This window comes from Sebastes fasciatus, chromosome 23 (genome assembly GCF_043250625.1).
Source record: "Sebastes fasciatus isolate fSebFas1 chromosome 23, fSebFas1.pri, whole genome shotgun sequence".
Taxonomy (NCBI): domain Eukaryota; kingdom Metazoa; phylum Chordata; class Actinopteri; order Perciformes; family Sebastidae; genus Sebastes; species Sebastes fasciatus.
In genome coordinates, this window is record NC_133817.1 from 21,599,689 (window position 1) to 21,616,564 (window position 16,876).

General features: G+C 36.0%; 2 protein-coding genes across 3 annotated transcripts; one reads left to right on the top strand and one right to left on the bottom strand.

The window, feature by feature from the left end:
• Window positions 1-139: 139 nt before the first annotated feature.
• rtcb (RNA 2',3'-cyclic phosphate and 5'-OH ligase) lies at window positions 140-6,821 on the bottom strand. Its single transcript, XM_074625659.1, has 12 exons — window positions 6,516-6,821; window positions 5,306-5,384; window positions 5,157-5,224; window positions 4,905-5,004; window positions 4,554-4,710; window positions 4,220-4,376; window positions 3,600-3,759; window positions 2,357-2,532; window positions 2,050-2,238; window positions 1,841-1,951; window positions 1,172-1,291; window positions 140-1,001 (listed from the first exon to the last, which is right to left on the bottom strand). Exons 1-12 carry the CDS (start codon window positions 6,606-6,608, stop codon window positions 894-896), a joined length of 1,518 nt encoding a protein of 505 aa, XP_074481760.1. The 5' UTR covers window positions 6,609-6,821; the 3' UTR covers window positions 140-893.
• Window positions 6,822-7,180: 359 nt separating this feature from the next.
• fbxo7 (F-box protein 7) lies at window positions 7,181-15,744 on the top strand. 2 transcript variants are annotated; one of them, XM_074625657.1, is made up of 10 exons: window positions 7,181-7,329; window positions 8,623-8,745; window positions 8,952-9,354; window positions 11,403-11,648; window positions 11,735-11,879; window positions 13,007-13,090; window positions 13,182-13,277; window positions 13,392-13,568; window positions 13,673-13,713; window positions 15,086-15,744. In XM_074625657.1, the coding sequence occupies exons 2-10, from the start codon at window positions 8,624-8,626 to the stop codon at window positions 15,380-15,382; spliced, it is 1,611 nt and encodes a 536-aa protein (XP_074481758.1). In that variant the 5' UTR covers window positions 7,181-7,329; window position 8,623; the 3' UTR covers window positions 15,383-15,744. The 2 variants fall into 2 exon arrangements, with proteins under 2 accessions (XP_074481758.1, XP_074481759.1); XM_074625658.1 differs by having other exon boundaries at window positions 13,185-13,277.
• Window positions 15,745-16,876: the final 1,132 nt, after the last annotated feature.

Consider the following 16,876-nt stretch of genomic DNA (forward strand, 5'->3'; position numbering starts at 1 on the left):
TAAATGTAAATATTAGTCTTTAATAAATGGTTCATTGACAGCTCAACAGTGATTAAAAATGAACAGAAAAAATATAATAGATTTGAAATAATTAGTGAATGAAAACAGTATTTCTTAAAGAAATACACAACCTAAAATGCTGTTTTTATTCACTCATTAATTCCCAGTTTGTCTCTTTTGCTGTTAATAACACTTCCTGTACAGAGGTTTCACATTAAAAGCTTTCCTTCAGGCATAATTTTATGATTTCTATCACATCCAGACAGAATAAAAAAAACACAGAATAACTCACACATAGGAGACTGTCTTGTCAACAATCTCTTTTAATTTGAAACTAAAACAGGAAGTGTTGAAATGTGTCAGATGTTTTATGATTTTAGGAAAAACAAAAGGGGAAACTTGAATGTGTAAATCAGGATAAAGTACAGTAGTAGTAGTAGTACTGTAGTAGTACAGTACTATAATGTACTTAAGTACAAATTTGAGGTACTTTTATTTTCATGCTACTTTCTACTCCACTACATGTATCTGACAGCTTTTTTTCAGATTCTTACACACAAAACATATAAAGAATTTCTTATTTTTAACATCAGGAGTCATCTCTGGGCGTCACTTGTGAACATTGAAGGTGGACTGTAACGTAAGTAACGTAGTAAATCACAATAAATTCAGTTTTGAGTGATCCTCTTTATTTGGATCACAGATTTGGCATCAAAAACAAAAAAATCAGGTTAGAAATTAAGTTTTCAATCTTATTTTTTAACATAAATTTCATTACAAAACAAACAAAAGCGAACATCTTCTGCTTTTCCAGAGTCCCGTACAGAAGTCCCCTGATTTTAACTTCCTTCCTGTTTAGTGTAAAGAGTCTGTAAACGTGGCGTTGTGCAGCTTCAGCCTTTAATCACAGCAATCGGTCGTAGTTTGATCGCCTTCTTACTGATTCCAGCGTCGTGACATGTGTTGACAACGTCCGTCACGTTTTTATACGATTCTGGAGCCTGAAAACAAAAATATACGGAAGATGTTTAGTGCCATGTAAGAAAAAACTTAATTGAGTCACACAAATTAGATTAAAATGTGTTCATGTAATGTCAGACAACTGTTGCCACAAGCCAAACAAAGTATTAAATATTCAAATAATAACATTAATATTTATAGTGTTCTTCACCTCCTCCATGACCAGTTTGGGCGACGCCACTCGGATGGCGATGCCCTGGTCGGCCAGTTTGTCCAGGACGTCCTGGAAGTCCAGGTTCCTGCGGGACTTTGCTCGAGACATAGCGCGACCCTGAAAGTCAAGAAATAATTATATATTAATAATTATTAATCATTATATTATAATCATGTGGTGAAAGTTTTTTTTTTTTTATTAAGTTGAGATATTTCAACTCCCGCGAATGACGCAAATTTTGCGTGTTGGCGTATTCGGGTTGAAATATTTCTATTTATTGTTATATAATAGCATAATGCACATACAGTATGTTTACGTACTTATTTCTATTTTCTTATAATTTCTCTGTTTATATATAATATAATATAATATTTATTATTATATTATATATTATGTTTATATTAGGGCTGTCAAAGGTAGCGTGATAACGTTAATGCAAAGTCACTGAAATAAATAAGGGGTGAAAAGCAAAAGGAATATCGTGCAGAGATAACAGTATTAATATGCAAAAATAAATATATACTTTTAAATATAAATAAAAATAAATGCCAAAATAAATTGATAAATGTAAAAATTTATAAAAAATATTTGAAATATTCAACTCTGATATTTTGAAATGAAACCTGTAAATAAATAAATAAATTAATAAATATAAATATGTGGTACCGCTCCGTGACAGGTGGTGCCGAACGTCTCCGTCATGCCCTGTTCTGTCCCGGTGAGGACGTAGCTGCAGGTTCCCATCGTCCCTCCGATCAGAACCGGCTGACCTGTGAGCTGAAACAACAAGAGAGAAACCGTCGATTCAAAATGTCCGACAGCGTCGCTACACGACGCGGCGTTGAGTCGTCGTCGTCGTCGTGGTGGCGGTTTACCTGGTAGTCTACGGGGATCAGGGGGTGGTGAGGCGGGAACGCCCGGGTGGATCCTTTACGGTGGAGCAGCAGCGTTTTCTGCTTCCCGTCCACCATGTGCTCCTCCACTTTGGCGATGTTGTGAGAGACGTCGTAGATGACGTGCATGTCGAGGTCGTCCGGCGTCGTGGCGAACACTTTAGAGAACGCCTGAAAAATAAAAATAAGAATCTGTTAGCTTCGAGTAAAGAAAGTTGTGCTTTTCTAAAAGTTCCGCCCAATTGTTCACCGTGGCGACCGATGATGCTCCAGGTGTGCGTGCGTTTACCTGTCTGGTGAGGAAGGTCATGGACGAGCGGTTGACCCAGGCGTAGTTTCCCGCCGCCGCCATGCCCTTCAGGTAGTCCTGTCCTTCCTGTGATGTGATGCGGGCGCACGCCAGCTGGCGGTCGTTCACCGTGATCTTGTCCCTCTTCATCGCCTTCTCCATGGCAACCAGAGCATCTGACAACACATATTTATTTATTTATCATTCATTTTATTTTATGTGACCTTTAACCCCATAATTTAGTATATCTTCAATACTCTGATTTATTGCTGCTTTTATTTATACTGTACATTTAAAACAATTCTTATTTAATTATTTACTATTTTTGCATTTTAATACACGTAATCAGCATATATATATATATATATATATATATATATATATATATATATATATATATATATATATATATATATATATATATATATTGTTCCATATTTGTTATATTATAGCAAAATGCACATATTTTTACATACTTATTTATATTGTCTTATAATTTCTCTATGTTTATATTAAGGCTGTCAAAGTTAAAGTGATAACGCGTTAACGCAAAGTCGTTGAAATAAATAAGGGGTGAATTGCAAAAGGAATACGTGCAGGAATAAATAAATACATTTAAAAATAAATATAAAATAAATAAAAAATAGGTGTAAAAATAAATGAAAAAAGTGCATAAATAATTAAATAAATAAAAAAAACATACATTTAAAAAAAAAATATATATATATAACAAATAAATAACTGCAGAAATAAATGGTTAAATAAAAAATAAATGCAAAAATTAATATATTAATTTAAAAATTAATAAAAAAATACATTAATAAATAAAAGGTCAAATTAAACAGAAAAGTAAATAAATAAGGGAATTAATACAAAGAAATAAATAAAGAAGCAAATTAAGAGAAAAATTAATTTATTTACAATTTCTATTCTAGAAGGATTCTGATTATCACATTTATTAAATTATTATTTTATATAATATAATTAGATTATTCTACAGAAATTAAACACAAATCTTTAAACATAACGATATTGAACCCGTGATTTATATATATATTCTTATTTATTTTATTTTATTCAATCCTTGAGATCAGAATGTCCTCAGTCAGTGAGACAGAGACAGTCAGTAAAAATGATCTAAAATGAGGCTGGACTCTGGTGGATCCAGACTTTGTGTTTGTGAACGAGCCTCTTTATAAAAACTTTATGAACTTTATGAACGTGTTGATGTGTGACCTCCTACCTGTGGCCACCTGGTGTCCGAGCCCTCTGCTGCCGCTGTGGATCATCACACACACCTGACCTTTGTGGTCGATGCCCATCTTCTTGGCGGCGTAGTCGTTGTAGATCTCGTCCACCACCTGGATCTCAGCGTAGTGGTTTCCTGCTCCCAGAGTCCCCAGCTTCAATTCAAACAGGACGACACGGAGGAGGACGTTTGTATCAATACTCTGGTTTATACTTTAATTTATTAAATTTTTCTGCTGGTTTTATGTGTATAAATAGTAAAACTGTATTTTTTTACAACCTTGAACTGTTCATGTGTGTCATATTTCTGCTATTTTAGGTTCCTGGCAGCTTCATACTGTTGTTAAATTAACAAAAAGAGAAGTCAGACTTGTAGCCCAGTTGGTGCTGATTTTACTGACACCATGCAGGTGAAGTTTGGACAGTTTAACAGCTGCTAAATGAAGACTAATTAATGCAGAGAAATTAACATGGAGTCTGCTAGAGACCAGTAGAAAGTCTGTTTCTGTCTGTTCTCTTGGTTGAATCAGAAAGTGTTTTTCTGTTTCTAGACGGAGCGTGACGGAACACGTCTGGTGTAAATAAAGCGGAGAGCCCCCGGGGCTGATGGGATACCTGCGGCAGGCCTCTCTTCTTGGCCTTGGAGGACACCTTGTTGGGGTCAGCCTGCAGCATCCTACCGTACTCTTCGCAGTGCTCCTTGTCCTCGGCCCAGGCATAGCCCTCCCTGAGAGACCAGTCCACCCCCATCTCCAGAGCCTCCTCCAGGTCCCTGGAGACACACAGGGAACAGGTAACACACAGGTCACACACACAGGTAACACAAACAGGTAGCACACACACGTCACACACACAGGTAACACACAGAGGTAACACACAGGTAACACACAGGTAAACAGGTAAGGTGGTTGCTGTGGTCTAGACCCGGTCCCAGAGGACCCCTCCTTACTTGGCGCCCATGGGGATGACCCCCTTGGAGCCGACGCCCACCGGGATGTGGTCGAACAGCGACTGGGCCAGCTGCTCCTTCACCGGCTGGACGTCCCCCTCGTCCAGGTTCGTCCTCAGCAGACGGACGCCGCAGTTTATGTCGAAACCGACGCCGCCTGCAGGAACGACGACACGTTTTTAACTGTTTTATCACGACTTGGAGGATGTTTAGACTTTATAGAGTCAAAGATATGAATATACATAAATATATCGCTATCAGCAGTTTGTTGTTTGCAGTAAACGTAAACACTCTGGAAATATAAAAATATGAATATAAATTAGAGTTAGTTAGAAATGTCTCATCTGGTACCTGGAGACACAACGGCGTCGGGGTTGCTCATGTCGAAGGCCGCCATGTTTCCGATCGCAAATCCATAACCGGAGTGAACATCTGGGAGACCGATGGACCGCTGTGGGAATATTTCACACAACGTCAACATCCCAGAGCTTTAACACACAATAAGTTCAACCTGGAGCTTCTGCTGTCCAATAAAAGCAACTGATGACCTCATATAAAGAGCTAGTCATCACTCAGGGGTCAGAGTTAGGGTTAGTGACTCACGTGCACGATCCCCGGCAGCGCCGCCACGTTCCCGATCTGTTTCATGGCCGGAAGGAATCCTCCCACACCTGGAGGACAAAGTATATAAATAAATAAAGTGAAACATGTGGGATGATTTCAGAGGGTTAAAGAGTCAAACAGCAGCTGACCTCCTCCTCGACACGCGTTACGAAGCTCCTCAAACATCAGCTTCTCCAGAGGTTCGTTCACGTAGAAGGTTCCCTCAACCTGCAAGAAAACATCTGTTTTAATGTTCATGTAGACTCAAAACAATAAATCAATACGATAAAAGTTAGAATAACATCTCACTTTAATGGTCAAAATATGTAGAAGGAAAAAGGAGCAACTCTGCTTCACTTATGTTTTAAAAAATGATCAGTAAAATATGTGAAAGATATAAGTGAAAAATGTCTGAAAATTATTAGTAACATATGTGAAAAATATATGCAAGTTGTGCAAGTTTTTAGAACTGCACAGAAAGAAAAATATTGATTTCTTTAAGAGGTTCCATGTGTTCAAATCTAGTTTGAAGACCTCCATTAGTTCAGTTTTGTGCTCACATGTTGCACATTACTAAAGTGATTTGTGTCTATTCAAATTACCACACAGCCTGTCGCAAACACATATGCACATGTAATTGATTAATCTAATTGGTGCAATATTAAGCTTCATTTCCATATTAGTCCTGATATTAATAACATATTGTTTTGCTATTATTGATTGAGACCAATGAGCTGATTAATATCATAATCTCCTACCTGATGTGGTTCCTGACTTCAATGTTTTCAATGTGGGACAACTTTGGTTTCACCACACAGCATGAATTAAAAAAAGGTTTCTATTATTTAATAATACGTTTATTATAATAATAATAATAATAATAGTATGGGGTCCTTGTCAAAATATTTATGTTAAAATGTTAAAAATCATCAGTTTTATTCTCTCAATATCAATATAAATCATTTTAGAAATCCATTATAGTCTACTGATTTCGATTAGAAAAAAATGTATAATTATTATTGAGGATGCCTGTGTGGCCAAACTGTAGATTATATTTTGATTTATTTTAATGTTTCAGTAATCATTAGGATCCACCCTTTAATTCGGCTAACATCTTATAGCTAATAGTTGCATCATTGAGCTTCGTCAGCTGGTTGAACTTTGGTTTGCGGCTGATTTCTGAAATAATTTCATTGATTCTTGTAACAACATTAAATTAATTATTGTGGTATTTTGTAAAGGGAGTCTGGTTAGAGTCTAAACAAGTAGCCAACATGTGCTGACTGACTGTAGATAACTGTGGTTGAGTGGAGCTAGGTGAGCTAACCAGCTAGCCACGTTAACAGCTACAAGTCTCACCTGCATGTTGGGAACGAACCCTTTCTTAATCCTCCAGCAGTTACTGCTGATCTTATCCAGATACTGCAGCTCATCGTTATAACTGCGACTCATTGTTGCGATCACAGGAGGTTTGATGTTACAGAGTTTAATGCTGCTGCGCTTCACCGGCTGTTTAATGTCTAATGTTCAGTGTGTCAGCAGCAGTCAGAGCTGGACGGAGGCCCATAAGCTGTTTGACAGAAAAACGCGATTGTTAATTTGGCATGACGCATTAAAATATAACTTTTAACGCTAATTTAACAATGAACATGAGACTTCTTTTGTTAAATATGCAGAACTCATAAATTAATTTATTTTTACAAAGTTAATAAACTATTCATAAGTCCGGAGTGTTAGCTAACATATAAACTGCTAGCTTGCCGTAGATGTAGTCCATGGATGTATTGATGTAGTCAAACAAGTTTAGCAAGTCAAGTTTAGCCGTAAAGGATGTTCGGCGACTGGCCTTCAAAACAAGAGCATAAACTATTTTCTCTTTTTTGTAATTAACCCATTTACATTACAATTGACATGTTTATTACACTAAGCACACTCATATACTCTACCCTGTGGAAAGTTTACTAGCTATGCGGTATTTCACTTTTTCTTTTTGACACATTTCTAACTTGGTCTTTTATTTTGAAAATCTTTATATTGAAAACCGGAACTTGTCTGTGTTTAGCTGTGTGCTGGTTTGACGCGGCTGTCTGGGTCGCTCCTGGTCTGTTTACAGATGCGATTTATCAGAGAGATGTCATAAAACCACCTGGATTTAATCACTTTAATTAATCACGTAAGTGTTTTTCTGCTCTCACATCTTTTATCACTAACACGGCGGTTAAACAAGTCAACTAGCTAACCTAGTTATCACTAAGTGAACTAGCAAAGCGTCACTGTTACGCAGCAACTGAAACCGTTCAGTTAGTTGACGTTTAGACTAGAAACGAAACCAAACATGTCATTTCTTCTTAAATAACAAGTCAGCTTTGATGCCAGACTGCTGCTAGATGTATTGAATCTGTTTCTGTCTTGTTTTATTTATTTAGTGATAATGTGTTTTGTCCTGTGGAACTTTAAGTTCCTAACGTTAGTTAACCGAACCTGATTTGAATGTGATGTTTGTGCTGAATCATGAATCAAGTCTGTTTTCATGGTAACACAAAGCTGCTTTAATACTTTCAACACCCAAACAACGTTCATGACTCATCAGAAATAAAAGATGGAGATTTCCTGATGGAGTTTTGTACCAGAAAGAGAGCAAAGTAATGAGACATGGAGTTTTGTTTTTTGGTCCTATCAACAGGATAACTTTATACATAGCAATGAATAATTCTACTATATATAAGTCAGATTGTTTTTATTAAGTTGTAGTAGTTCATGAGAAAATACACACATGTTCAAAGATGATCTGTTGCAACATTTGTCCACCAAACTCCATTAACTTTTCATCATGTTTAAGGGAAACCTGTCATTTTGAGCTATTCAGTCCTATTTGTTTGTAAAAACAGAATATATAATATGAGGTATGCTATATGGCCAAAATGTGGACACCTGTCAAGTAAGAGCAGTAGTTCTTACAAAAATGTGCAAATATTTAAAGATGTTCTGTTATAGAAATAAGCATCTTTCCACCAAACTCTAAAAGCAGCTAAAGGTATAATATCAAGTATGTCATAAAGGCCAAAAGTATACAGAAATAACTAAACATGATATAATATATATCATCATATAATAACTAAACATGATTCAGTTTGTAAAATCAGTTAAAGGTCTAATATCAAGTATGTCATAAAGGTCAAAGGTATACAGACACTCTTGTAAAGTAACAGCAGTAGTTAGTTAAATGTGCAGATGTCCTGTTGTAGAAACTAGCATCTTTCCACCAAACTCCATTCACTTTCCATTAAATTCTAGAAATTAAATCTGTTAAAACTTTTTGGAGCTTTTCTGCTACAAACACAAACATGATTTAGTTTTAAAGTAGTTTATTTGCCATGGTTTGGTCTGTGCCCCTTAGTCACAATTAAGGGAAATCTTAATGCTTTGTTGGGAGTGAATGACTTCATCTGTTCATGTTTGTCTGCAGCATGAAGCTGCGAGTTCGGATCAACCGACAGACCAGTAGGGTGGAGTTACCGGGAGAAGAACCCAGTCTGAAGGAGCTCACAGATCTTATCAAGGACACGGTTCTGTCTTCTCACGGATTCAGGTCAGACACCAGATACTGTTTCTTATTAAATAATGATTATTAAAGACATGGGCAGAGCAGAGATGGTTTACTTACATAGGAACAAACTTTCTCTCTGCTGTTTATGTTTTTGTTTCTAAACTATATTAGATTTGGCCAGTTGTCATTTTAGTTTAAAGTCCTGTTACGACAGAACATTTGATGTGAGCCAGTGTTTTGGGTTTCAGTGCAGACACTCAGTTCCGTTTGTCTCTGAACGGCTCTGAGCTTCTGACAGACTCCGGTCAGACTCTGTCGTCCTGCGGCATCGTCTCTGGAGATCTGGTCTGTGTCGTCCTGCCTCAGTCTGCAGCCGACAACTCCACCAACTCCATCAACCCCAACAACACTACCAACCCCACCAACTCAAACCGCTCCACCAACCCCAACAACTCTACCAACCCCACCAACCCCACCAACTCAAACCGCTCCACCAACTCCAACAACCCCACCCACTCAAACAGCTCCACCAACAGACCGACCAGCAGCTCAGAGAACCAGAGGCCGCAGCAGAACCAACAGACAGCCGCCATGACCTCCAACCAGGTGAGTGATTCACCTTTGGAACCAGGACATGCAGCGGTGGAAGAAGTACTCATGATAATTACAGGTGGTATGAATTATATATTTGTACTTGTTGAATCGCTTATTTCTAGGGCTGAACAGACTGTCTAAAATGTCTGTTGTCATATTTTATGACATCATCACCCTAAAAAGAAAAAGAAAATAAAATCCTCTTGCAAATTCTCAATTTGAATAAAGTGATTCATCGGATTAAATGAGTTAGTCTTTTTTATTAAATCAACTCTCTTTAATGAATATAGCTCGATAGTGGAAAAATAAATGAAAAAATATAAGTGAAAATGTTCTAATTGTTAATTATTAGCAAAATATGTCAAAAAATATAAGTGAAAAATATCCCAAAAATATTAGTAAAATATGGGAAAAAAATGTCCCAAAAATATTAGTAAAATATGTGAAAAATATCCAAACAATATTAGTAAAATATGCGAAAAATATCCAAAAATTATTAGTAAAATATATGAAAAATATCCCCCTAAAATATTAGTAAAATATGTGAAAAATGTCCCCCTAAAATTACTAGTTAAATATGTGAAAAATATTTTAAAAAATGATTAGTAATATATGTGAAAAATATCCAAACATTATTAGTAAAATATATGAAAAATATCAAAAAATGATTAGTAACATATGTGAAAAATATCCAAACATTATTAGTAAAATATGTGAAAAATATCCAAAAATTATTAAAATATATGAAAAATTAAAAAAAATATTAGTAATATATGTGAAAAATATGAAAATATATAAAAAATATCAAAAAAGTATTAGTAATGTATGTGAAAAATAAATCAAAATTATAAGTAAAAAATTATTAGTAAAATATGTGAAAACTATCCGAAAGTAATTAGTAACATGAAAAAGTTTGTGAAAAATGTCTGAAAAATATGTAACAAATATGTGAAATTATCCAAAATATATTTTAAAATATGTAGAAAAATATCCCAAAAATATGTGAAAATATGTGAAAAAAATAAGAAAAAAATATTTGTAAAGTAATTTTGCAATTTATTTTCATTATCGATTTTTTTTTAAAATTACTTTATTAATCATTTAGTTACAAACTAAATAAAATTGACTAAACTATCAATAAATATCTGAAATAAGTGAAAAATGCTCATAACAAGAGATTTCACGATTAAACTCCTACATCTTTATTTTCTTTACCATTAAATTAAAGGGACTATTTGTAACTTTGTACGCGCATAAATGTAGCGGGTCGTCACACATGAGCGCTCGCATATGCGCGTTCGTGTGTAGCCGCTGTACCCTCCTCCTCTGCCTGCTCGCCTTCACTCAGACAGCTCAGCTCACTCCACCTCTAGACGTGAACGCGCGCTCACTACACACTGCAGAAGAGTTAGTTTAGCTCTGAGAATATCTAGTGAATGTACAGGGTACGTTTGTGCAGAAATAACTGCTGCAGCTCCTCCAGACCAACAGAGGTTTCCCGTGTCTTGTGAAGTGACGTAGCTCTACAGAGATTTACGTTGTCTTCTCGTTACCGACCGGGTGCCGGTGTCTCCTCTGCTCTCTCCGGCTGCGGGAGGAGAGAGCAGGGAGACACGCTGGAGAGCCCCGCTGCATCAGCCTGCACTTAGGCAGGAAAAGCCAACACTAGGATCAGATCTAAATCATGTTCATGGAGAGACCTTCGTCTGGTCAGCTAACATTACTGTCAAGCAGCTGAAATATAGAGTGATATTGTGGTTTTAGCTGACGTGTGTCGCCTCACTGTTTTGAGTGATGCTCGTTCAGGTATATTGAGAGCAAGCAAGCGCGAGCCTGACGCTGACTTTCGTTGGTTTCACGGCCACAGGTGTCGCTGTTAAGAAGTATTTCTGAAAGTTACAAATAGTCCCTTTAATATAGTATAACTTTTTACCCTTTTTTAACTCGTCAGTGCGTTCCTCTCTTTGTGTGCAGCGAGCTGGAGAGCAAACTGCGCTGCATTCAAATGTTGATTTATAATTTGAATGTCAATGTCATGAATGAAGCTTCGGTGCAGCTCTAGTTATTTCTCGTTGAGTTTGATCCTTGTTGTATTTAACAAACAGCCCGGCAGCAGCAGCAGCAGCAGCAGCAGCAGACCTGCGAGGACGGAGTCCAAGGAGACCGGCGAGGTGCTGGACTCTGATCCGGCGGCCCCTAGCTGGGAGCCGATGCTGTGCAGCGAGGCGGAGGACGGTCAGGCTCCTCTCTCTCTGGAGCTCCTCCACCACTCGGCCCAGACCAGCAGTCCCAGCGACGCCATCATGGTGGCCGGACACCTGCTGATGATCGAAACCGGCTTCGTTCCTCAGGTGGTCTGAATGCCTCCAGTGATGGATGTAATCAGTGTGTATAAGTGTATATATACTGTAAATATAAACACTATGTGTATGTTCAGGGCTGTGAGCTGAAGGCCGGTGAGATGCCTGCAGGCTGGAGGTCTCCGGCTGGACTCTACAAGCTGCAGTACTCTCATCCTCTGTGTGAGAGCAGCCTGGCCATGGTGGTGGCTGTGAGTATGGGCGCCACGCTCGTCATCAACGGTCAGTTCATCACCGTTATTTCATGATCCAGGTGTGACAGCTGCTGTGTGGTCGGCTGTATCTTCTTCTGTCTGTAAAGTGTTTCTAGTGGGTGGTACAAGCAGGAAATGCTTATGACATCACTTTACAACCCAAAAAATCCACACTAAAATACAAAATAAAGCTCAGTTTCTGGTGAGGAAAGCACAAGTTAAAGGAGGACTTATGGTCCATTAAGGGGTCACGGAGTAAAGGTGAAACAATGAACACATAAGTCAGTTGACATAGAACAGTAATCTATAATTATTTGGTGAATTGATTAATTGTTTCAGTTATTTTTTCCAGTTTCTCAGATGCGAGAATTTGCTGCTTTTTCTTTGTCTAACTTTTCTAAACTGAACATCTTTGGGTTTTGGGCTGTCAGTCAAATAAAACAAGACATTTGAAGACGTCACCTTGTGTCACCAAAAAAATTGTGAAAAACATCTGGAAATATATCCGAAATATGTAAAAAATATAAGTGAAATATGTCAGAAAAATATCTGAGAATAATTAGAAAAATATATGTGAAATATGTCTGAAAATTATTGGTAAAATATGTGAAACAATTGTGAAAAATATCCGAAAAAATATTTGAAACATATCCGAAATATCTGAAAATGATTGTAAAATATCTGAAAAATATAAGTGAAAAATGTCCGAATATTATTAGTAAAATAGTTAAGCAATTAATTTTTATTATTACCCTTACATTCGTAATCATTTAGTTAAAAACTTTTTGTGAAAATGTTTTTAAAAAAGAATGAAAAATGCTCATCACAATGTTTTTCACTATTAAACTACTTTTTTTTTATCATTAAATTAATTTAGTTACACATTTATAGTGATGTAATAAAGTTATTTTAATGGATTATCTGCATCAAGTATAAACCCAGTTTTAGTGTTGATGAACGGGTGAAAACAGGGACACAAAGATGCTTTTTATTACTCTCAGATCTTCACCAACATTACTTAAAACCACAGTCAGGTGTAAAGTTGAACCACGTCATCTTTTTATTCCTTTTTAATTTCTTCTAGCATTAAAAATAACATAAAAATGTAAAGTGTATTTTTCTTCCGTGTTTCTTATCCGTCTGTTGTTCCTGCAGCGACTCTGAAGGTGAACGAAACCGTCGACACGGTCCGTAAACTGTGTCTGAATCCATCCAGCTACGTGACCAACGAGTGGCCAGGTAGAGCTCTCTGATTGAAGCCTCTGTTATTATTAATAATAATAATAATAATAATAATAATTATAAGATAACGTTTGTGTTGTTTGTTGAGGAGAAAGTGCAGCTGCAGCGTTCAGAGATCTGAACAAACTGTCCCGACTCTTCAAAGACCAGCTGGCGTACCCGCTGATCGCCGCCGCCAGAGAAGGTACTGACCAGTCTCTAATCAATACACATGTACTGACTGAGGTTGTGATGTCACTGTGATGTCACTGTGATGTCACTGTGATGTCACTGATGTCACTGCGGTGTGTGTTTCCAGCGATGGCTCTGCCTGTGGCGTTCGGTCTGGCCGCTCTTCCTCCCGAACTCCTCCTCAGAGTCCTCAGACTGCTGGACGTCCAATCGGTGGTCCGACTGTCTTCAGTCAGCCGACACTTCAACGTCTCCACCGCCGACTCCTCGCTGTGGAGGCACCTGTACCGCCGCGACTTCTCAGGTCAGACTCCGGACAGCTCACCTGGCTCTGTCTGCTGGTAGAGAGTTTTATATTTATACAGTTTGTCTCATTAATAATTTAATAAACTCTGTGTTGTGCTTCAGCTCGAGATGTCAACAGGTCCAGAGACACCGACTGGAGAGAGGTGAGAAACACAAATATAACTGAATATTAAATTCACATGGAAACACTGAATCCATATCTGAACCAGGGCTGCAGACAGCAGTTTGATTCCATTACTGATTATATTTTCACTTTATTTAGTTATCATTTAGTGAACAATATCCAAAAATATGTGAAAGAAATGTCAGAAAAATATTTGAAAAAATTATTGGAAATGTCTGGAAAATCTGAAACATATTAGTAAAATATGTGAAAAATGTACGAAAAAAAGATTAAAAAATATCATTAGTAAAATATATGAAACAGTTAGTGAAAAATGTCCAAAACATATTAGTAAAATATGTGTAAACCATTGTTAAATTTTTTATTTTTTTTAAAAACAAACAAAATAAAAAGTCTGAAAAATGATTAGTAAAATATGTAAAAGTTATTGGTGAAAAATTTCCGAAAAACATCCTAAAATCATTAGTAAAATTTGTGAAAACATTTGTGAAAAATGTAAGAAAAATATGTGAAAAATATCCAAAATATATTAGTAATAAATAAATAGCGAGAAATATATGAAAAATGTCCGAAAGTTATTAGTAAAAGATGTACGTGAAAATGTCGGAAATCATTAGTAAAATATGCGAAACAGTTAGTGAAAAATGTCCAAAGATTATTATTAAAATATGTGAAAACAAATTGTGAAAAATTTACGAAAAATATCAAAACAAAAATTGTGAAAATTGTTTGTCATATATGTAAAAAATATAATTGAATAATGTCTGGAAAAACGTCTTAATATTAGCTAAATATGTGAAAAAATGTGTGAAAGTTATTCGCAAAATAGTTTAGCAATTCGTTCAATCAATTTTTCCTCCACTTAATCAGTCATTTAGTTCAAAACTAAATATTATTAGATAAAATATATAAAAACTGAACAATGCTCATCACAAGACCTGTTTTTTCACTATTAAACCTATTATTGTTTTACTATTAAATTGAATTAATTTATCCATTTCTAATAATTTTAATGCAATTTTAAAGGGATAGTTGATGGCTTATCTGAAATGTTTATTGGATTTTAAAACCCCATAATTCAGGCACAAATACCCCTCATATACAGCAAATCCTAATGGATTTGCTGTACATACATGTGTCCGTGAATTAACTCCAAATTAAGATTAAACATCTGAATTTACAGCTGGATTGATGTAACTACGGTAACGAGATAATTAATTAATAAAACATTTTTAAGGGATAAATAACACGAGAGCCCCTTAAGTGACGCTTTAAAAGAGCCTGTATTTATGAGTACTTTATTTAAATTAAATTAATTTAATTGTGAAAACTCAGATTAGATGTTTATATTTATTATAATTCTAACTTTTTATCTTTAATTCTCTCTCCAGCGTTACAAAAGGTTTTATCAGATTCGCTCTGATCTGCATCACGCGGCCCGTCACCACCCCGTCCCTCCGTTCCACCGGAACCCCAGGGACCTCTTCAGCTGCGTCCCCGTCCCGTTCCACCCCGCGGTGCCCGGCATCATCGGGGGCGAGTACGACCAGCGGCCGAGCCTCCCCTACGCCCTCCTGCCACGCCCTCGCCACGACCCCATCGGCCCACCGCCGGGCCTCAACGGACGACTTCCCCGAGTGAGACCGACGGGAGGACGACCTGCAGACATCCGGCGAGGATTCATCTGACGACCGATCAGAGCTTCTTCTGCACCAATAAAACAACACCGATGATCAATAAATAACACCAGTGTTCATTCATACCGAGTAGAGACGGGAGTTTATTGTGCTCACATACTCCTCAATTAATGTGTTTATTAGAATAACACCGCACAGCACAGCTTTTACAGAAATAAAAGATATTTTTACTTCTACTTATAAAGTTAAAAGTTATAAAATGATGACTCTTGTTATTATTATCTTGGCAGGACGGAGAAAGACGTGATGTTTTCTGCTTTAAACTGGAAGAATCTGCAGAAGAAATAGAAACTGATAAATCTGACTTTTGTAAATGTTACAGTAAAAAATGTCTCTTATTCTGTTTGTATTTATTTTGTTTTTGTCTGCAACTTTTTGTGCTGCAAAAGAGACTTTAATGGGACTAAACTGGTTAAATAAAAGTTAAAATTATAATCATTTTCACTTACTATGTCAAACTGTTGACTGTTGAAGTCATCATTTAGCTTTTAATCCAATTTTGTATATAACTACTTTCATACTTCATAACTTTGACTTGAAAAGACACTAAATCACAATTTTGAATACATAATTTTGATTTAAATAGCCAAAATGTTGACTTATCTATTGATTATAACTTGTATGTTACCACATAAAAGTGAAAATTTTGAATATTTCACAATATAAAAAGGTTAAATGTGTGTCATAATTAGTGAAAAATGTCTGAAAATTATTAGTAAAATATGTGAAAAATGTCCGAAACATATTAGTAAAATATGTAAAAGACATAGGTGAAAATGTCCAAAAAACATCCTAAAATTATTAGTAAAATATGTTAAAAATTTTTTGAAAAATTTCCGAAATTTATTAGTAAAATATGTGAACAAAATTTGAGAAAAATGTTCGAAAATTATTAGTAAAATATGTGATAAATGTCCGAAACATATTATTAAAATATGTTAAAAAAAAGTGACAAATGTACGAAAATAATTACAAAAAATGTAATAAAAAATTTGAGAAAAATGTTAAAAAAGATTATTAGTAAAATATGTGAAAAGTGTCCGAACATATTAGTAAAATATGTGAAAGAAATAGTGAAAAGTTTCTGAAAATTATTAGTAAAAAATGTGAAAAAAATTCGGGATTATAAAAATCTGAAACATATTAGACACAGTAATTATTGAAAATAATTATGAAACTTTGAAAAAGTTGCTTGATAAGAGAGACATGTTATTTTGTATATTTAATAGGTTTTTAGCTCTTAAAAAACATTTATCCTCACATAAAACCCATTAAACCCTTAAATTATTACATTTATTACATATCTATGCTTTCACTGCTGCTGGAGGAAACGGACACAATAAAGTTAAAGAGGACAAAAACAACCTGAAACACATTTTTGTTTCCATGGTCGGGAGCTGAGATAATGACGTCATCTTTTGTCTTAAAACAAACCCGTTTCACCGGCGAGGAGGCTCCCTTTGGGCGGGCGGAGTTTGCTGCGGT